This window comes from Ascaphus truei, assembly GCF_040206685.1.
Source record: "Ascaphus truei isolate aAscTru1 chromosome 6 unlocalized genomic scaffold, aAscTru1.hap1 SUPER_6_unloc_2, whole genome shotgun sequence".
Classification (NCBI taxonomy): Eukaryota; Metazoa; Chordata; class Amphibia; order Anura; family Ascaphidae; genus Ascaphus; species Ascaphus truei.
This window is the reverse complement of record NW_027453834.1, coordinates 276278-297520: the sequence shown is the minus strand read 5'-3', so window position 1 is coordinate 297520 and position 21243 is coordinate 276278. Positions and strand designations below refer to the sequence as shown.

General features: G+C 48.6%; 1 protein-coding gene across 4 annotated transcripts in view; it reads right to left on the bottom strand.

Annotated features, from left to right (window-relative positions):
• Positions 1-8304: 8304 nt before the first annotated feature.
• The window catches only part of APOC1 (apolipoprotein C1), a 73304-nt gene continuing 60365 nt past the window's right edge, over positions 8305-21243 (bottom strand). For all 4 annotated transcript variants that reach the window (XM_075580614.1, XM_075580616.1, XM_075580615.1 and 1 more), the window contains exons 3-4: positions 13747-13897; positions 8305-9152 (exon numbers count right to left, since the gene is read on the bottom strand). In XM_075580614.1, coding sequence (XP_075436729.1) covers positions 9095-9152; positions 13747-13897 — 209 coding nt within the window. In that variant the 3' untranslated portion in view covers positions 8305-9094. The remainder of the gene's footprint in view (positions 9153-13746; positions 13898-21243) is intronic.

The window sequence follows — 21243 nt, the reverse complement described above, 5'->3', positions numbered from 1 at the left end:
CACACACATGTTACCATCCGAGGACTGATAAAGTAGAGACAGCACACAGTAGGAAGATAACAAAAGGAAATATTAGCTTAAACAGCATCACAGATAACCGACGTTTCGACCCCCCAGAGAGGTCTTTTTAAAGGGGATGTGTATACAGTGCTACCCACAAGTGAATCCATATATACCTGAAAAGCCAGTGACTCCACACGGGTGGTTGTACACATCGATTGACCTCTTGTCTGGAGTTGGTCTAGGTATTTGTTGGTCTATCTGTCCACATTTACCAGTTTACAAGTTTGTAAGGACTTTGGAGGCAGCACACACATAGCGCTACGTGCACAGTGTCTATCAGGACATTTTGAGCTACGGCGCATGCGCCACGCGTCATCCGACGGCACCAGCAGGTCTGTGATCACGCCAGCGGGTTGTGATCACGCCAGCGGGTTGTGTGGCGGCAGCGCACAAGGTCTGCACATCCTGTGATGTTCCTCCACTGATCTCCGGTTGGGTTTCCTTGGCAGCTGTTGCTGATCTCCGGTCGGGTTTCCTTGGCAGCTGTTGCTGATCTCCGGTCGGGTTTCCTTGGCAGCTGTTGCTGATCTCCGGTCGGGTTTCCTTGGCAGCTGTTGCTGATCTCCGGTCGGGTTTCCTTGGCAGCTGTTGCTGGTCTCCGGTCGGGTTTCCTTGGCAGCTGTTGCTGGTCTCCGGTCGGGTTTCCTTGGCAGCTGTTGCTGGTCTCCGATCGGGTTTCCTTGGCAGCTGTTGAGATCTCCGGTCGGGTTTACTTGGCAGCTGTTGCTGATCTCCGGTCGGGTTTCCTTGGCACCTGTTGCTGATCTCCGGTCGGGTTTCCTTGGCAGCTGTTGCTGATCTCCGGTCGGGTTTCCTTGGCACCTGTTGCTGATCTCCGGTCGGGTTTCCTTGGCAGCTGTAGCTGATCTCCGGTTGGGTTTCCTTGGCAGCTGTTGCTGATCTCCGGTTGGGTTTCCTTGGCAGCTGTTGCTGGTCTCCGGTCGGGTTTCCTTGGCAGCTGTTGCTGATCTCCGGTCGGGTTTCCTTGGCAGCTGTTGCTGGTCTCCGGTTGGGTTTCCTTGGCAGCTGTTGCTGGTCTCCGGTCGGGTTTCCTTGGCACCTGTTGCTGATCTCCGGTCGGGTTTCCTTGGCAGCTGTTGCTGATCTCCGGTTGGGTTTCCTTGGCAGCTGTTGCTGGTCTCCGGTCGGGTTTCCTTTGCAGCTGTTGCTGGTCTCCGGTCGGGTTTCCTTGGCAGCTGTTGCTGATCTCCGGTCGGGTTTCCTTGGCAGCTGTTGCTGATCTCCGGTCGGGTTTCCTTGGCAGCTTTTGCTGATCTCTGGTCAGGTTTCCTTGGCAGCTGTTGCTGATCTCCGGTCGGGTTTCCTTGGCAGCTGTTGCTGATCTCCGGTCGGGTTTCCTTGGCAGCTGTTGCTGATCTCCGGTCGGGCTTCTTTGGCAGCTGTTGCTGGTCTCCGGTCGGGTTTCCTTGGCAGGTGTTGCTGATCTCCGGTCAGGTTTCCTTGGCAGCTGTTGCTGATCTCCGGTCGGGTTTCCTTGGCAGCTGTTGCTGATCTCCGGTCAGGTTTCCTTGGCAGCTGTTGCTGATCTCCGGTCGGGTTTCCTTGGCAGCTGTTGCTGGTCTCCGGTCGGGTTTCCTTGGCAGCTGTTGCTGATCTGAGGTCGGGTTTCCTTGGCAGCTGTTGCTGATCTCCGGTCGGGTTTCCTTGGCAGCTGTTGCTGATCTCCGGTCGGGTTTCCTTGGCAGCTGTTGCTGGTCTCCGGTCGGGTTTCCTTGGCAGCTGTTGCTGATCTCCGGTCGGGTTTCCTTGGCAGCTGTTGCTGATCTCCGGTCGGGTTTCCTTGGCAGCTGTTGCTGATCTCCGGTCGGGTTTCCTTGGCAGCTGTTGCTGATCTCCGGTCGGGTTTACTTGGCAGCTGTTGCTGATCTCCGGTCGGGTTTCCTTGGCAGCTGTTGCTGGTCTCCGGTCGGGTTTCCTTGGCAGCTGTTGCTGATCTCCGGTCGGGTTTCCTTGGCAGCTGTTGCTGATCTCCGGTCGGGTTTCCTTGGCAGCTGTTGCTGGTCTCCGGTCGGGTTTCCTTGGCAGCTGTTGCTGGTCTCCGGTCGGGTTTCCTTGGCAGCTGTAGCTGATCTCCGGTCGGGTTTCCTTGGCAGCTGTTGCTGATCTCCGGTCGGGTTTCCTTGGCAGCTGTTGCTGATCTCCGGTCGGGTTTCCTTGGCAGCTGTTGCTGATCTCCGGTTGGGTTTCCTTGGCAGCTGTTGCTGATCTCCGGTTGGGTTTCCTTGGCAGCTGTTGCTGGTCTCCGGTCGGGTTTCCTTGGCACCTGTTGCTGATCTCCGGTCGGGTTTCCTTGGCAGCTGTTGCTGATCTCCGGTTGGGTTTCCTTGGCAGCTGTTGCTGGTCTCCGGTCAGGTTTCCTTTGCAGCTGTTGCTGATCTCCGGTCGGGTTTCCTTGGCAGCTGTTGCTGATCTCCGGTCGGGTTTCCTTGGCAGCTGTTGCTGATCTCCGGTTGGGTTTCCTTGGCAGCTGTTGCTGGTCTCCGGTCGGGTTTCCTTGGCAGCTGTTGCTGATCTCCGGTCGGGTTTCCTTGGCAGCTGTTGCTGATCTCCGGTCGGGTTTCCTTGGCAGCTGTTGCTGATCTCCGGTCGGGTTTCCTTGGCAGCTGTTGCTGGTCTCCGGTCGGGTTTCCTTGGCAGCTGTTGCTGGTCTCCGGTCGGGTTTCCTTGGCAGCTGTTGCTGGTCTCCGGTCGGGTTTCCTTGGCACCTGTTGCTGATCTCCGGTCGGGTTTCCTTGGCAGCTGTTGCTGATCTCCGGTCGGGTTTCCTTGGCAGCTGTTGCTGGTCTCCGGTCGGGTTTCCTTGGCAGCTGTTGCTGATCTCCGGTCGGGTTTACTTGGCAGCTGTTGCTGATCTCCGGTCGGGTTTCCTTGGCAGCTGTTGCTGATCTCCGGTCGGGTTTCCTTGGCAGCTGTTGCTGATCTCCGGTCGGGTTTCCTTGGCAGCTGTTGCTGATCTCCGGTCGGGTTTCCTTGGCAGCTGTTGCTGGTCTCCGGTCGGGTTTCCTTGGCAGCTGTTGCTGATCTCTGGTCGGGTTTCCTTGGCAGCTGTTGCTGATCTCCGGTCGGGTTTCCTTGGCAGCTGTTGCTGGTCTCCGTTCGGGTTTCCTTGGCAGCTGTTGCTGATCTCCGGTCAGGTTTCCTTGGCACCTGTTGCTGATCTCCGGTCGGGTTTCCTTGGCAGCTGTTGCTGATCTCCGGTCGGGTTTCCTTGGCAGCTGTTGCTGATCTCCGGTCGGGTTTCCTTGGCAGCTGTTGCTGATTTCCGGTCGGGTTTCCTTGGCAGCTGTTGCTGATTTCCGGTCAGGTTTCCTTGGCACCTGTTGCTGATCTCCGGTCGGGTTTCCTTGGCAGCTGTTGCTGATCTCCGGTCGGGTTTCCTTGGCACCTGTTGCTGATCTCCGGTCGGGTTTCCTTGGCAGCTGTTGCTGATTTCCGGTCGGGTTTCCTTGGAAGCTGTTGCTGATCTCCGGTCGGGATTCCTTGGCAGCTGTTGCTGATTTCCGGTCGGGCTTCTTTGGCAGCTATTGCTGATCTCCGGTCGGGTTTCCTTGGCAGCTGTTGCTGATTTCCGGTCGGGTTTCCTTGGCAGCTGTTGCTGATCTCCGGTCGGGTTTCCTTGGCAGCTGTTGCTGATCTCCGGTCGGGTTTACTTGGCAGCTGTTGCTGATCTCCGGTCGGGTTTCCTTGGCAGCTGTTGCTGATTTCCGGTCGGGTTTCCTTGGCAGCTGTTGCTGATTTCCGGTCAGGTTTCCTTGGCACCTGTTGCTGATCTCCGGTCGGGTTTCCTTGGCAGCTGTTGCTGATCTCCGGTCGGGTTTCCTTGGCACCTGTTGCTGATCTCCGGTCGGGTTTCCTTGGCAGCTGTTGCTGATTTCCGGTCGGGTTTCCTTGGAAGCTGTTGCTGATCTCCGGTCGGGATTCCTTGGCAGCTGTTGCTGATTTCCGGTCGGGCTTCTTTGGCAGCTATTGCTGATCTCCGGTCGGGTTTCCTTGGCAGCTGTTGCTGATTTCCGGTCGGGTTTCCTTGGCAGCTGTTGCTGATCTCCGGTCGGGTTTCCTTGGCAGCTGTTGCTGATCTCCGGTCGGGTTTACTTGGCAGCTGTTGCTGATCTCCGGTCGGGTTTCCTTGGCAGCTGTTGCTGGTCTCCGGTCGGGTTTCCTTGGCAGCTGTTGCTGATCTCCGGTCGGGTTTCCTTGGCAGCTGTTGCTGATCTCCGGTCGGGTTTCCTTGGCAGCTGTTGCTGGTCTCCGTTCGGGTTTCCTTGGCAGCTGTTGCTGATCTCCGGTCAGGTTTCCTTGGCACCTGTTGCTGATCTCCGGTCGGGTTTCCTTGGCAGCTGTTGCTGATCTCCGGTCGGGTTTCCTTGGCAGCTGTTGCTGATCTCCGGTCGGGTTTCCTTGGCAGCTGTTGCTGATTTCCGGTCGGGTTTCCTTGGCAGCTGTTGCTGATTTCCGGTCAGGTTTCCTTGGCACCTGTTGCTGATCTCCGGTCGGGTTTCCTTGGCAGCTGTTGCTGATCTCCGGTCGGGTTTCCTTGGCACCTGTTGCTGATCTCCGGTCGGGTTTCCTTGGCAGCTGTTGCTGATTTCCGGTCGGGTTTCCTTGGAAGCTGTTGCTGATCTCCGGTCGGGCTTCTTTGGCAGCTGTTGCTGATCTCCGGTCGGGTTTCCTTGGCAGCTGTTGCTGATTTCCGGTCGGGTTTCCTTGGCAGCTGTTGCTGATCTCCGGTCGGGTTTCCTTGGCAGCTGTTGCTGATTTCCGGTCGGGTTTCCTTGGCAGCTGTTGCTGATTTCCGGTCAGGTTTCCTTGGCACCTGTTGCTGATCTCCGGTCGGGTTTCCTTGGCAGCTGTTGCTGATCTCCGGTCGGGTTTCCTTGGCATCTGTTGCTGATCTCCGGTCGGGTTTCCTTGGCAGCTGTTGCTGATTTCCGGTCGGGTTTCCTTGGAAGCTGTTGCTGATCTCCGGTCGGGCTTCTTTGGCAGCTGTTGCTGATCTCCGGTCGGGTTTCCTTGGCAGCTGTTGCTGATCTCCGGTCGGGTTTCCTTGGCAGCTGTTGCTGATCTCCGGTCGGGTTTCCTTGGCAGCTGTTGCTGATCTCCGGTCGGGTTTCCTTGGCAGCTGTTGCTGGTCTCCGGTCGGGTTTACTTGGCAGCTGTTGCTGATCTCCGGTCGGGTTTCCTTGGCAGCTGTTGCTGATCTCCGGTCGGGTTTCCTTGGCAGCTGTTGCTGGTCTCCGGTCGGGTTTCCTTGGCAGCTGTTGCTGATCTCCGGTCGGGTTTCCTTGGCAGCTGTTGCTGATCTCCGGTCGGGTTTCCTTGGCAGCTGTTGCTGATCTCCGGTCGGGTTTCCTTGGCAGCTGTTGCTGGTCTCCGGTCGGGTTTCCTTGGCAGCTGTTGCTGGTCTCCGGTCGGGTTTCCTTGGCAGCTGTTGCTGGTTTACTATTTACTTTCCGTGAGTAGTATTCCAGTTTTAGACTTTCCGGAAGTGATCTCCTGTTTGTGTATTTTATGATTGATTTTCATCACTTTAATCATTTTGTCATTAAATGAATCAGTTTTATTGTAGCTATTTTGTTTTGTTTGTATATGTTTTGTGTTGTTACTGATTGTTTGTGTACCAGTGAGTCTATCAGTGTTGCACTATGATTTGTCCCTCTTTTCCTTACATGTTATGAGACAACAATCAAGCCCATATTGGACTTCATTTGGACTGTGAGGGCTGGACTATCAGTGGTCAAATCACTCCGGTGATTTAAGTTTCACATGGGCGCCGCTATTATTGTGTTTTCTGTGATTGTATTATGATCTTTGTGGGGAATTTATAGTAGGCAGCCTAGACCTTTATTTAAGGTTGTTTTGTAATTATTTTAGGAATGTTTCACTAATATTTTTAAGCATTAGCGCTTTTTTCACATTATTTTCTTTATCACCTAATACTGAAGAACTCATTTATTCTGCACTATCGCAACTGGACTAACACGGCTATTTCCATTTAATATATATATATATTTATTCGTTAGCCCCGTTCCCAGTAAGTGTGTTAACTGTGTAAATTGTGTTACATTGTGTGTATGTCTTTTCCTGAAATAAATTACACTTTATTTTACCTCCTTGCTTTTATCAATCAACAATCCCGGTATAAAAAGGTGTTGATAAAACTGGTCTCCCATGACAGTACCTTACCTTTACCTGTTCTGGTCTGTGCTGAAGCAGGACATCCTGGCGGTGAGTTGTAAGAACGTTTTAAGGGTAGGATTTTGCCCGGAGCATTGTGCTTCCATGTAACCGAGAATCTGGCCTGATTCCCGGGGACATGTTTGGGATCATGGTTGCACATGTTACATACATTGCATAGCAGTACATGTACAACAGGCAGGTCCAAGAGCTGACACTCTAGGACCCTCAAACACAGCTCAGCGGCAACCAAGTGGGCTTAACCTTTTAGTGAGCTTGGTTACCCCCACACCGTCACATAACTCCTCCTATTACCCTTCCCTATAACTCCTCCTATTGCTCCCTATAACTCCTCCTATTGCTCCATATAACTCCTCCTATTGCTCCATATTACGGCTCCCCATAACTCCTCTTATTGCTCCCCATAACTCCTCCTATTGCTCCATATTACCGCTCCCCATAACTCCTCTTATTGCTCCATATAACTCCTCCTATTGCTCCATATCACCGCTCCCTATAACTCCTCCTATTGCTCCATATCACCGCTCCCTATAACTCCTCCTATTGCTCCATATCACCGCTCCTCATAACTCCTCCTATTGCTCCCTATAACTCCTCCTATTGCTCCATATCACCGCTCCCTATAACTCCTCCTATTGCTCCATATCACGCTCCCTATAACTCCTCCTATTGCTCCATATCACCGCTCCCCATAACTCCTCCTATTGCTCCCTATAACTCCTCTTATTGCTCCATATTACCGCTCCCCATAACTCCTCCTATTGCTCCCCATAACTCCTCCTATTGCTCCCTATAACTCCTCCTATTGCTCCATATCACCGCTCCCCATAACTCCTCCTATTGCTCCATATCACCGCTCCCCATAACTCCTCCTATTGCTCCTTATTACGGCTCCCCATAACTCCTCCTATTGCTCCACATCACCGCTCCCCATAACTCCTCCTATTGCTCCATATTACCGCTCCCAATAACTCCTCCTATTGCTCCCTATAACTCCTCCTATTGCTCCATATTACCGCTCCCATAACTCCTCCTATTGCTCCCTATAACTCCTCCTATTGCTCCATATCACCGCTCCCCATAACTCCTCCTATTGCTCCCTGTAACTCCTCCTATTGCTCCATATCACCGCTCCCCATAACTCCTCCTATTGCTCCATATTACCGCTCCCCATAACTCCTCCTATTGCTCCATATTACCGCTCCTCATAACTCCTCCTATTGCTCCATATTACAGCTCCCCATAACTCCTCCTATTGCTCCATATTACGGCTCCCCATAATTCCTCCTATTGCTCCCTGTAATTCCTCCTATTGCTCCATATCACCGCTCCCCATAACTCCTCCTATTGCTCCATTTAACTCCTCCTATTGCTCCCTATAACTCCTCCTATTGCTCCATATTACGGCTCCCCATAACTCCTCCTATTGCTCCCAGTAACTCCTCCCATTGCTCCCTATAACTCCTCCTATTGCTCCATATTACCGCTCCCCATAACTCCTCCTAATACTCCATATTACCGCTCCCCATAACTCCTCCTATTGCTCCCTATAACTCCTCCTATTGCTCCATATTACCGCTCCCCATAACTCCTCCTATTGCTCCATATTACCGCTCCCCATAACTCCTCCTATTGCTCCATATTATGGCTCCCCATAACTCCTCCTATTGCTCCATATTACCGCTCCCCATAACTCCTCCTATTGCTCCATATTACCGCTCCCCATAACTCCTCCTATTGCTCCCTATAACTCCTCCTATTGCTCCATATTACGGCTCCCCATAACTCCTCTTATTGCTCCATATTACCGCTCCCCATAACTCCTCCTATTGCTCCATATAACTCCTCCTATTACTCCGTATAACCATTCCTTATAACTCCTCCCATTACCCCATATAATGGCTCCTATTGCTCCATTTAACCTCTCCCTATAACTCCTCCTATTACCCCTCCCTATAACTCCTCTTATTACCCCATATAACCGCTCCCTATAACTTCTTAACTTCTTCCAAGAAACATACAGAGTTAGATGATATACGCCATGTTTATTGGTTTTCTAGCATTATAAAAAGGAGTCACTGCATGGAGCCATCAGGGAGGTAACTGCATGGATCCATTAGGGGGTCACTGCATCATAATAAGTAGAGAAGGTTGGGAAGGATGGGGAAAACTGGGTGGGGTGGAGAAGGTTAGGCAGGGTGGAGAAGGATGGGCAGGGTGGAGAAGGATGGGCAGGGTGGAGAAGGTTGGTTGGGTGCAGATGGCTGGGCAGGGTGGGCAAGGATGGGCAGGGTGGAGAAGAATGGGCAGGGTGGAGATGGCTGGGCAGGGTGGAGAAGGCTGGGCAGGGTGGAGAAGGCTGGGCAGGGTGGAGATGGCTGGGCAGGGTGGAGAAGGCTGGGCCGGGTGGAGAAGGCTGAGCAGGGTGGAGATGGCTGGGCAGGGTGGAGATGGCTGGGCAGGGTGGAGATGGCTGGGCAGAGGGGAGATGGCTAGGCTGGGTGTAGATGGCTGGGCAGGGTGGGGATGGCTGTGCAGGGTGGAGATGGCTGTGCAGGGTGGAGAAGGCTGGGCAGGGTGGAGATGGATGGGCGGGGTGGAGATGGCTGGGCGGGGTGGGGATGGCTGGGCACGGTGGGGATGGCTGTGCAGGGTGGAGATGGCTGTGCAGGGTGGAGAAGGCTGGGCAGGGTGGAGAAGGCTGGGCACGGTGGAGAAGGCTGGGCAGGGTGGAGAAGGCTGGGCAGGGTGGAGAAGGCTGGGCAGGGTGGAGAGTTCCTTCGCACAGGTTCCAGTGACTGATCTCTGTAGACTCCTAATCAGATTTTGAAAACGTTTGCTTCACTCTCTGGTATTTCTCACTGAACCAGTTCCTGGTGGAAATAAAAAGAAGAAACATGAAGATTGGCGGTGTGCAGAGACCGTGCAAACTGTATGAGTTGAGTGTGAGGCCAGACACATATCCTCTGGGGGTGAGTAAGTGCATTAGGAACAAGCAGAGAATGTTTTATTATGGTGTGAGCTTTCAAAGGAGGGGGAAGAAGGAGAGGAGGAGGATGAAGGGAGGGGGAGAAGGAGAGGAGAGAGGGAGGAGGAAGGAGAGGGGAAGGAGAAGAAGAGGGCGGGATTAAGAAGAGTGGGAAAAAGGGGGGGTGGTAGAAGTGGGGGAAAATGAAAAGCGTGAGGGAAAGAGCGTTTGAAAGAGCGGTATGAAAGAGAGAGAGGTGTATGTGTGTGTGTGTTTGTGTGTGTGTGACAGAGAGAGAGGTTTGAGAGATAGAGAGAATTGAGAGAGGGAGAGAAAAACAGGCCGAACAGTTAGAACTGGAAACCCCGGGAGGTGAGACTGTGCCAGCGATGTGAGCTAGGAGATGTGTGTTAGAGACACAGACAGAACTGAAATCCCTGGGAGATGAGACTGTACCAGCAATATGAGCTAGGAGAGGTGTGTGAGACACAGGCAGACACAGACAGAACTGGAATCCCCGGGAGATGAGACTGTGCCAGCAATGTGAGCTAGGAGAGGTGTGTGAGAGACACAGGCAGACACAGACAGAACTGGAAGCCCCGGGAGGTGAGACTGTGCCAGCGATGTGAGCTAGGAGAGGTGTGTGAGACAGAGACAGACACAGACAAAACTGGAAGCCCCGGGAGATGAGGACTGTGCCAGGGATGTGAGCTAGGAGAGGTGTGTGAGAGACACAGGCAGACACAGACAGAACTGGAAGCCCCGGGAGATGAGACTGTACCAGCGATGTGAGCTAAGAGAGGTGTGAGAGACAGAGACAGACACAGACAAAACTGGAAGCCCCGGGAGATGAGACTGTACCAGCGATGTGAGCTAGGAGAGGTGTGTGAGACACAGGCAGACACAGACAGAACTGGAAGCCCCGGGAGATGAGACTGTGCCAGCGATGTGAGATAGGAGAGGTGTGTGAGACACAGGCAGACACAGACAAAACTGGAAGCCCCGGGAGGTGAGACTGTGCCAGCGATGTGAGCTAGGAGAGGTGTGTGAGAGACACAGGCAGACACAGACAGAACTGGAAGCCCCGGGAGATGAGGACTGTGCCAGCGATGTGAGCTAGGAGAGGTGTGTGAGACACAGGCAGACACAGACAGAACTGGAAGCCCCGGGAGATGAGACTGTGCCAGCGACACCTGTGTGTAACTGTTTACCCATGTACCGTGTAAACATTATACCCCTATTCCATGTTATTCATTCTTTAGCAATACTGACGTGTGTCCCTGTCATGCTAATAAAGCAGATTTTATTTTAAGTGTTAGAGGGAGAAGAGGAGATAAGCAGCGAAGCTTCCTCCTCTTTGTCGGAGGAAAAAGAGTCAAGGAAGGTCGGAGAAGTATTAGGAATGGGTGTAGAATATGAGGAGGATACAGAGGGGATGTTTTGACAAGTGGAATTCACGGTTGAGGTGAAATGGAGGAAGAAAAACAAGTTAAAGATGGTTGTCTGAGTAGAGAGTCAAAGACAGGGAAGAGTTGTGTGGGTTAAACTTGTGATTGTTAAGTGTAAAAAAAAGGTTTATTTGGCCTTGGAGAGTTCAGAGATGAAACAGGATAGAATACATTTGTAGTGAAGGAAGTCTGCGAGATTGCAAGATTTCCTCCAGAGGCGTTCAGAGGAACAAGTGCAAGAACGCAACATGCGCGTGTGGCAGTTACGCAAAAGTCTTGGGTTAGAAGGACGAGGATGGCAAAGAGAAAGAGGAAGAGAGGTGGATAGGGCTGAGTTACATAGTTACATAGTAGATGAGGTTGAAAAAAGACGTACGTCCATCAAGTTCAACCTATGCTAAATTTAGACAACAGATACTTTATCCTATATCTATACTTACTTATTGATCCAGAGGAAGGCAAACACAAACCCCAGTGTCATATCATCCAATGATATCTCATAAGGGCAAAAATGAATTCCTTCCTGACTCCAAAAATTGGCAATCGGATTAATCCCTGGATCAACATCCTTCCCATGTATACTTATTTTGTAGATCCCTGTATACCTTTCCCATCTAAAAAGATGAGTTGTAGTTCATGACCAGGTTGTCAGAATCTATAGCGGAGCAGATATAACAGAGAGAGGAGTGCCAAGTGGAGTCAAGATTCGGTAGATTAAGGGACCGCAGGTGGTGGCTGCAGTACATTGGTGAAGACCAAAAGTGAGAGAAAGCGGAAAGCCCAAGGGAGAGAGGGTTCATCATCAATATTGTAGTTGAATTCCACAAGGAGAAGTGGAGTCAGGGGAGCCCTATCTTGGTTCACATCTTACCTTTCCCATTGCACATTTTCTGTCTCTGTTGCTAACATGTCTTCATCTCCTGTTGATCTGTCTGTTGGTATATGTCAGGGCTCTGTTCTGGGACCTCTCTTTTTCTCTCTACATACTGTAGTGCCGACGAGTATTCTAAAACAAATCTGGGACAATCACCAACAAGACCCAGGTACATGCTGGGTACATGCTAGGTACATGCTGGGTATATGCTGCAACATTCCAGTGACATTTCTGAAGACAGACTAATGGCCCATCAGATTAACAGCGGGGGTCCCTGGCAGTCCCATTCAAACTAAATGGGACTGCCAGGGACCCCTGCTGTGTTAATCCGATGGGTCATTAGTCTCTGCAGAAATGACACTGAAATGTTTGCAGGGTGTACCCAGCATGTACCCAGCATGTACCCAGCATGTACCCAGCATGTACCCAGCATGTACCCAGCATGTACCCAGCATGTACCTGGGTCTTGTTGGTGATCGCCCCAGATTTTCCAAGGCAAGTTTAAGGCAAGTTTTAGAATACTCGTCGGCGCACCTGTACTATCACTTGGTGACCTCATCAACTCTTTTGGCCTTAGATATAATCTCTATGCGGATGATACACACACACATCTATCCACCCCTCCCCTCACTCCTGCAATCCAGTCCCTACTCTTGGGTTGCCTCCTGGCTATATGCTCAAGGATGGCACTCCACTGCCTTAAACTTAGGGGCTTATGCAGAGAGGATAGAGAAGGGAAATAGCGCCATCTTTTGGCGAAAATACGCACCAGAGAAGCTTGTCCTGCAGAGAACATGGAGAGATTCATAAAATTCGCCACAGCAGGTTTCTTTACTTTAAAAATTGCCAAACACGTGGCGAGATTGGTAAATTCGCCATGTTAAAATAGGGTGGTATGCAGGTAGCATAGATGCACTGCAACTGGCCATTCTGCCCTATATTATAGCGAGTTCAATGTAGCCAGAAAAACTTGGCAATTTTGAATCTCATCAGAAAAAAGAGGTAACGCAGCTTTCAGCATACGCCCATAACTTACTCCAATTCTGTGGCTATTTTCCTGCCGTTTTCACATTAAATAACGTTCCTCTCTGCATAAGCCCCATTATGTCTAAAACTGAGCTCCTCATATTTCCCCCTAAATCTGGCCTAATATCACCTTTCTCCATCACAGTAAAGAGTACATCATCCTGTCATCAAAGCACGTTGCCTAGGAGTAACATTTGGCTCTTCCCTTTCCTTTTCCATTCACACTCACTGCATGGCCAAAATGTGTAGCTTCTTCCTCCGTAATATTGCCAGGATCTGCCCTTTCCTCTCTCAATCTACTTCTTAAACTCCAGTGCCTGCCCCTATCCTCCCCCGTCTGGTTATTGTAACATACTGATAACAGGCCTCCCTGCCTCACAACTTTCTCCACTGCAATCAACCCAAAATTTGTCAGCCAGAATAATTTCACTTGCTCTCTGACATGTGACCGGTGCCTTGTAGAGGGATATATATGTACAATGACTGTAATACTGCAGTAATAGTAGTGAATACTCCTCAAGGAGAAAAATGCAGTCTTAGAAGAGAGAGGAATTAAAGGGACAGCGCACACTGACCTTTTTGCTATATAACATTACAGAGAATATGCACAAAGTATTAGGCATTAGAGAAGGGGGAACCAGTCCAACCTATTTCCCGAAATTTCCCGAGCTTTCGCGGTGTAAAATCAACCGACGGACTCAGCGCGCTGGTGAATTGGAACAATACAATCCACAGATTCAGCAGTCCGTGTGTCAATAATAAAAAGAAATCCGTAAAAGACATCACGCCCTTTTTGAGACTGACCTGCGGAAATCTGCACACGTCAGGAAACTGCTAATCCGCGGCAAACCCAAATCATATCGCCTATCTCTATTAGACACCTTACAGAGGGTATTCAGGGAGTAATAGGCACAATTATACAGGAGAGTTAGTATTAGGTACTAGGTATTAGAGTATTAGACACCTTACAGAGGATGTTCAGGGAGTAATAGGCACATTATACAGGAGAGTTAGTATTAGGTACTAGGTATTAGAGTATTAGACACCTTACAGAGGATGTTCAGGGAGTAATAGGCACATTATACAGGTACAGGAGAGTATTTGTCACATTATGCATGGGGTATTAGGGAAGGATTATGCACATTGGGTACCTGGTCTTTGTTGCCAAATCACTCTCATGTAGATCTTTAATCACTTCCTTAGTTTTATCACCAACTTTAATTGCCATATCTCGTACAGAGGAACCAAAGGAATCGAAGCGCTCGGAGAGAGACGGACGGGGCGACTGGGCCGAGCCTGTGTCTGGGAGGCGAAAAGGAGAGGGGGTGGGGGGAGTTAGGGGTATAAATCATCCGATTGCTCAATATAACTGACATTATAACTCATATAACTGCCCCCTATAACTCCTCCTATTGTTACATATAACCCCATCCCTATAACTGCTCCTATTACCCCATATAACCGCTGTCACGGGAGACCAATGCTTTTAACACAAAAATACCAGGATTCTTTGATTGAACAAAGCGTGAGATAAAATAAATTGTAATTTATTTACACGAGAAACACAGCTTCATTTACAAAATAACACAAATAAACACTTACTGGAACAGGGCAAAAAGAAATAAAATGTCCACGGAACGAAATCCACAGAAATCAAGTCTCTAAGCATCAATCCCCAGACACAGGGTTGATGCGCAAAAAGAGCAGTGTAACAATTCTTGGCTAGGGGCGCCGCCTGCAATCCCTATTTCTCCGCCAAAAGCGATCTTTTCGTTCTGGCCTTGCAGGATTCATTTTCCAATCCTTAGTTCTAACAACCTTTTGAAGCAGGGTACAAATCTTAGTTGCAATGGAATCGTCTTTCTACCGCACGCTGTAGCTTAGATGAAATCTTAGATGGAACTCTTTACATGATGGAACTGTCTCCCGATCGGCTGCACGAAACTTTAAAGACACACAGAGCCTATTCTTACACTGTGCAGCCAATTACTGTGTGGGAACCAATAATCCCACCTATTGGCACGCTCTGTCAGAGCTTCAAGGAGCCGGACAGGAGCTTCAAGGTATGCTACGGTCATGCGCTAACTTCGCACCTGAGCCGTTTAACATACCTAGCCAAGCCTCCTATCCTGGCGACGTTAAGTCTACCTCTCCCCTGACATATGGACATTTGCCAGGGACAACTGTTTATCCCTACTTCCCGACATGTAACACTTTGCCAATGTCGGTACCTTTTTAAGTCCGGACTTCCCAGACATTCTGGAGTCATCTCCATGGGATGTGTTAGAAGTCCTGACTTAAATTATGTATGAATCCCTGACCGGAATGGCCGGTCATATACCTGGGGGTCACTGTGTTTGAAGACTAAGTGTTTCCGCTGCGCCTCCCGCTGGAATGTAAATGTCCTGGCTCTTATAACTCTAAGATGCACTTCCATTCATTACTTTATATGAAAGTTTAAAGTATTATAACTCTACCTGCTTGCATGATTACCCCCTAGCATTATGCATATTAAAAATTAGGGCTCTACGATGTTCCTACGAAAATTAGCTTGCTGCCTCTATCCTATGCAGCAAGCTGACGAGTTTTAAAAAACTGTTTTCCTGCCTGTGGTCTGCGGTTTGCGGTTTGGCCAGTGACTCATTGTTGCAATGTACGGACCCAATCGATAACCGCAGCCCCACTTATCCAATTGACCTTAATATGATGATGCAACCACATTATACATTGTTGCAGTGAGCGGAACCAATACATGACCGCAGCCCACTTTTCCTATTAACTAGAATACAATGATTTAGCCCCCTTATTCTTAGCGGGGCGCACAGTCAGTTTAGTATACAATTACAGGCCTGCAGCCAGCCCTAGGCTGCCGAGCTGACACTCCACAGTTACCTTTTAGGACTCAATGCCTTTATTATTGGCCTGGGTACCCCTTTACCGTCACACCTTCCCACCTCAAAGTGTAGGGGTTGTCACAACTGCCCCAGCCGGCGGTTTGACTTCCCGTACCGCTCTTGAGGTTATTGAGCACACGGGACTGTCCTTGCGGGATAGTCCGTCCGCATTCTCGTGCTCGCTGCCTTTCTTTTGCTGGATAGTGAAATCAAACTCTTGCAGGGCAAGACTCCAGCACAGCAGCTTGGCATTTTCCCCGGACACCCGTTGAAACCAACTCAAGGGGTTATGGTCTGTAATTACTGTGAAGGGGCGACCATAGATAGGGCTGCAGGTTGTGTTGTGCCCATTCGATCGGCAAAAACTCCTTTTCAATAGTGACATAAGCCACCTCCCTGGGCAACAATTTGCGACTCGGGTACATCACAGGATGCTCTCCAACCTCCTCCCCCACTTGGCTGAGCACAGCACCAAAAACGTTTTATCATAGTCTGGAGCAGCTAAAATAGGGGCACTGGCCAGTGCACCCTTCAGAGCCTGAAATGCACTTTCACAGTCTGGAGACCAGACAACCAGAACTGGGAGTTGCTTTTGTGTCAAATCAATCGGGGGTTTAGCCGCAGCACTAAACAGCAGCACAGGAAGATGTCTGTTTGGGTGTGTGTTTGCAGATCAGCAGCACAGGATGATGTATGTGTGTGTGTGTGTTTGCAGATCAGCAGCATAGGATGATGTGTGTGTGTGTGTGTGTGTGTGTGTGTATATGTGCGCACTCCCAGATCAGCAGTGCAGGAAGATGTATGTATCTATGTATGTGTGTATGTGTGTATGTGTGTGTGTGCGCACTCCCAGATCAGCAGTGCAGGAAGATGTATGTGTGTATGTGTGTATGTGTGTATGTGTGTGTACTCCCAGATCAGCAGCACAGGAAGATGTCTGTTTGGGTGTGTGTGTTTGCAGATCAGCAGCACAGGATGATGTGTGTGTGTGTGTGTGTGTGTTTGCAGATCAGCAGCATAGGATGATGTGTGTGTGTGTGTGTGTGTATATGTGCGCACTCCCAGATCAGCAGTGCAGGAAGATGTATGTGTGTATGTGTGTATGTGTGTATGTGTGTATGTGTGTGTACTCCCAGATCAGCAGTGCAGGAAGATGTATGTGTGTATGTGTGTATGTGTGTATGTGTGTATGTGTGTGTACTCCCAGATCAGCAGTGCAGGTAGATGTCTGTGTTGCCTTTTAAAGTGCAGCCCATTAATTAGGGCTCAGGTGAGAGGGAATGATACATATGCAGGAAGGTGCTGGGTCCTATCTACCTCCCTCAAATACCTTTTGCTTGAACACTTCACCTCATACTTGAACAATATACCGGGTTAAAGTGGGAAAGGTACTTGCCATCATGCAAATGAGGCCTGCATGACAACTAATTTAATCCAACCAAAACAAAAACTCACATTCACATGGCTTGCGTGTCCTGATCTGTGTGGCTGGTTGATTTCAAGTGCTGGTTGTATTAAGTGTGCAGTTAGAACTAGAAGGAAAGCAAAGGGGAGTGCTGTGCATACTAGTGTATGCTAGGAGGGGTGGCTGAATTTGGGGAGTGCAGTGGGTTTATTTATTTTCAAAGTGTATGTTAATTGAAAGCCTGTAGGAGAAAAGTGAAAAAAAAGAGGAAGAAAAGAGGGTTTTTTTTATTTTCCTGTCTGAGCCAGCAGTGGGTGTGGTTTGTTAATTGCTAACCTAGCACTCCTGCAGTGGGTGTGGTTTGTTAATTGCTAACCTAGCACTCCTGCAGTGGGTGTGGTTTGTTAATTGCTAACCTAGCACTCCTGCAGTGGGTGTGGTTGGTTAATTGCTAACCTAGCACTCCAGCAGTGGGTGTGGTTTGTTAATTGCTAACCTAGCACTCCAGCAGTGGGTGTGGTTTGTTAATTGCTAACCTAGCACTCCAGCAGTGGGTGTGGTTTGTTAATTGCTAACCTAGCACTCCAGCAGTGGGTGTGGTTTGTTAATTGCTAACCTAGCACTCCAGCAGTGGGTGTGGTTTGTTAATTGCTAACCTAGCACTCCTGCAGTGGGTGTGGTTTGTTAATTGCTAACCTAGCACTCCAGCAGTGGGTGTGGTTTGTTAATTGCTAACCTAGCACTCCAGCAGTGGGTGTGGTTTGTTAATTGATAACCTAGCACTCCAGCAGTGGGTGTGGTTTGTTAATTGCTAACCTAGCACTCCTGCAGTGGGTGTGGTTGGTTAATTGCTAACCTAGCACTCCTGCAGTGGGTGTGGTTTGTTAATTGCTAACCTAGCACTCCTGCAGTGGGTGTGGTTTGTTAATTGCTAACCTAGCACTCCAGCAGTGGGTGTGGTTTGTTAATTGCTAACCTAGCACTCCTGCAGTGGGTGTGGTTTGTTAATTGATAACCTAGCACTCCTGCAGTGGGTGTGGTTTGTTAATTGCTAACCTAGCACTCCTGCAGTGGGTGTGGTTCGTTAATTGCTAACCTAGCACTCCTGCAGTGGGTGTGGTTTGTTAATTGCTAACCTAGCACTCCTGGTGGGTGTTTCCATTTAAACAGAGGTTGCTAACGAATCCTGAGCTTGTGTGTCCTGATCTGCGTGACTGGTTGATTTCAAGTGCTGGTTGTATTAATTGTGCAATTAATTGTGCAGTTAGAACTAGAAGCAGTTTGAACAAGGAAGGGGTTAAACAAGGTATATTATATTGAAATACAGTTTATTGTTAATACTTTAAACTTCATAGCTGCTAGAATGAGCAGGATTGAAGATGCCACTTAATGCACATCTTGCCACATGTATTTGCACTTGGAGCAGCCGTTCCAGGGAGCATACGCTGTGAGAGGTGTGAGCAGGTGAGTGTGAGTCAGAGATTGCTGATCTTAAGAGGCAACTTGCAACTTATTTATAAAATATTTTACCAGGAAGTAATACATTGAGAGTTACCTCTCGTTTTCAAGTATGTCCTGGGCACAGAGTTAAGACAAATAATACATGTTTACAAATACAGTTACATAAATGAGCAGGGTATATGTTATATACAAGACATTGCATGCACTGTTAAAGATAATATATATTATGGGCGTATGTAACAGTTACAGATAATATATATATTATAGGCGTATATGTAACAGTTACAGGTAATATATATTATAGGCGTATGTAACAGTTACAGATAATATATATATTATAGGCGTATATGTAACAGTTACAGGTAATATATATTATAGGCGTATGTAACAGTTACAGACCAGATTAAAATGTGAGACAGCCTTAGATTTGAAAGAACTTAAACTGGTGGTGGATGATAGAGTCTCTGGTAGGTTGTTCCAGTTTTGGGGTGCACGGTAAGAGAAGGAGGAACGGCCGGATACTTTGTTGAGCCTTGGGACCATGAACAGTCTTTTGGAGTCTGATCTCAGGTGATAAGTGCTGCAGGTGGTAGGGGTGAGGAGCTTGTTCAGGTAGCTGGGTAGCTTGCCCATGAAGAATTTAAAGGCAAGACAGGAAAGGTGAACTTTGCGCCTAGACTAGAGTGATGACCAATCTAGTTCTTTGAGCATTTCGCAGTGATGTGTGTTATAGTTGCATTGCAGAACAAAACAACACATTGAATTGTAGAGGGTGTCAAGTTTGCTAAGGTGGGTTTGAGGTGCTGAGCCATATACTATATCTCCATAGTCAATAATTGGCATTAGCATCTGCTGTGCGATACGTTTTCTGACCAGGAGACTTAGGGAGGATTTGTTCCTGTAAAGTACCCCTAGTTTGGCATAGGTCTTGGTTGTCAGGGTATCAATGTGCACCCCGAATGTTAAGTGGGCAATATTGAAGGACATTGACAATCTTAAAAGAGTTTAGTGCTCACTGAGCAGGCCCTTGCTTCGACTAGTGGTGCAGATGGCAGTGCTGTTAGTGAGGAGAAGATAGGTAGCTGGGTAACAGTTAGAAGGGGAAGCAGGGGCAATAGGGAGAGGCAGGCCAGTTCTGAGCTGACCCATCCCAATAGATTTGCCATGTTGAGTGAAGATATTGGGAGTATCAGGGCAGAAGTGGCAAGGCTGGGGGAGACTAATTCCTCTAGCAGCCAGGGGAATAGTTCCTCCAGCATAGAGGGGACTCAGGATGCTCAGATGCAAAGAAAGATTGTGGTGGTAGGGGACTCCATTATTAGGAAGGTAGATAGTGCAATCTGTTGCCGGGACCGCAGGAACCGAACAGTTTGTTGTCTCCCGAGTGCTTGGGTTCGGCACATTGCAGATTGGGTAGACAGATTGTTGGGGGGGGGGCTGGGATTGACCCGGCGGTCTTGGTACACGTTGGCACCAATGACAAAGTTAGAGAAAGATGGAGGGTCCTAAAAAATGATTACAGGGATCTAGGACAAAAGCTTAAGGCAAGGACCTCCAAGGTAGTATTTTCTGAAATACTACCAGTGCCATGCGCTACCGCAGGGAGACAGTCAGAGATCAGGGAGGTTAATGCATGGCTAAGAAAGTGGTGTAGGAAGGAGGGGTTTGGGTTTTTAGAGCACTGGGACTCCTTTTCTGAGAGGTGCCATCTTTATTCTAGGGACAGATTGCACCTCAATGAAGAGGGATCTTCTGTGCTAGGGGGGAGAATGCTAAAAAGGTTGGAGGAGATTTTAAACTAGGATGGAGGGGGGAGGGGAATGAAACAGATAATGAACTAAATGGAATAGATGATGAAACAAGGGGTATGGAGGTAGAATGGGGGCAAGTGCAAGTTTGACAAGCAGTGAGACACCCATAGTACATACAGATAATACTAGAAAACTTCGAAAGACTAAACCAAGTGGGCGCAGAAAGGAAGGAGCAGATAAGATAATAGTACAGGCTGAAAAAAAACTTAAATGCATGCTTGCTAATGCAAGAAGCCTAACAGATAAAATGGGGGAGCTTGAATTAATAGCTACAAGGGAGCAGTATGATATCATAGGCATTACTGAAACATGGTGGGATGAAACTCATGACTGGACAGTTAATTTAGAGGGTTATTTTTTTTTTTCGGAAGGATCGGCCAAATAGAAGGGGAGGTGGAATATGTTTATATGTTAAACCGGATCTAAAACCTATTATAAGGGATGATGTCTATGAAGGGAATGATGAAAATGTAGAGACCTTGTGGATAGAAATTAGCAGTGGAGGTAAAAGTATAAAGAAAATGTTTGTGGGAATATGCTATAAACAACCAAATATCTGGAGATTGAGGAAGCTAAAATACTTTTGCAATTGGAGAAGGCATCAAAACTGGGTCATGTTTGCATAATGGGGGATTTTAATTATCCAGACATAGACTGGGGCAATGAGATTAGCGTTACAACAAAAGGGAACAGGTTTTTGGGGGTGCTTAAAGACAATTATATGACCCAAATTATTGAGGAACCAACCAGGAGAGGGGCAGTTCTGGATTTGGTCATATCAAACAATGTAGAAGTAATAACAAATATTCAAGTCCTGGAACATTTGGGTAACAGTGATCATAACATGGTCTCATTTGAAATAAATGATCAAAAAGCAGATTACTTGGGTTCAACAAAGAGCTTAAACTTTAGAAAGGCAGATTTTAATAAACTGAGGTCTAATCTAGTAGTAATACAATGGGATGATGTTTTTGCAGGAAAAATGTAGATAAATGGGCAGTCTTTAAAACATTGTTAGAAAAGCACACGTATCAGTGTATATCCTTGGGTAATAATTATAAAAGAAATAAGTCAAAA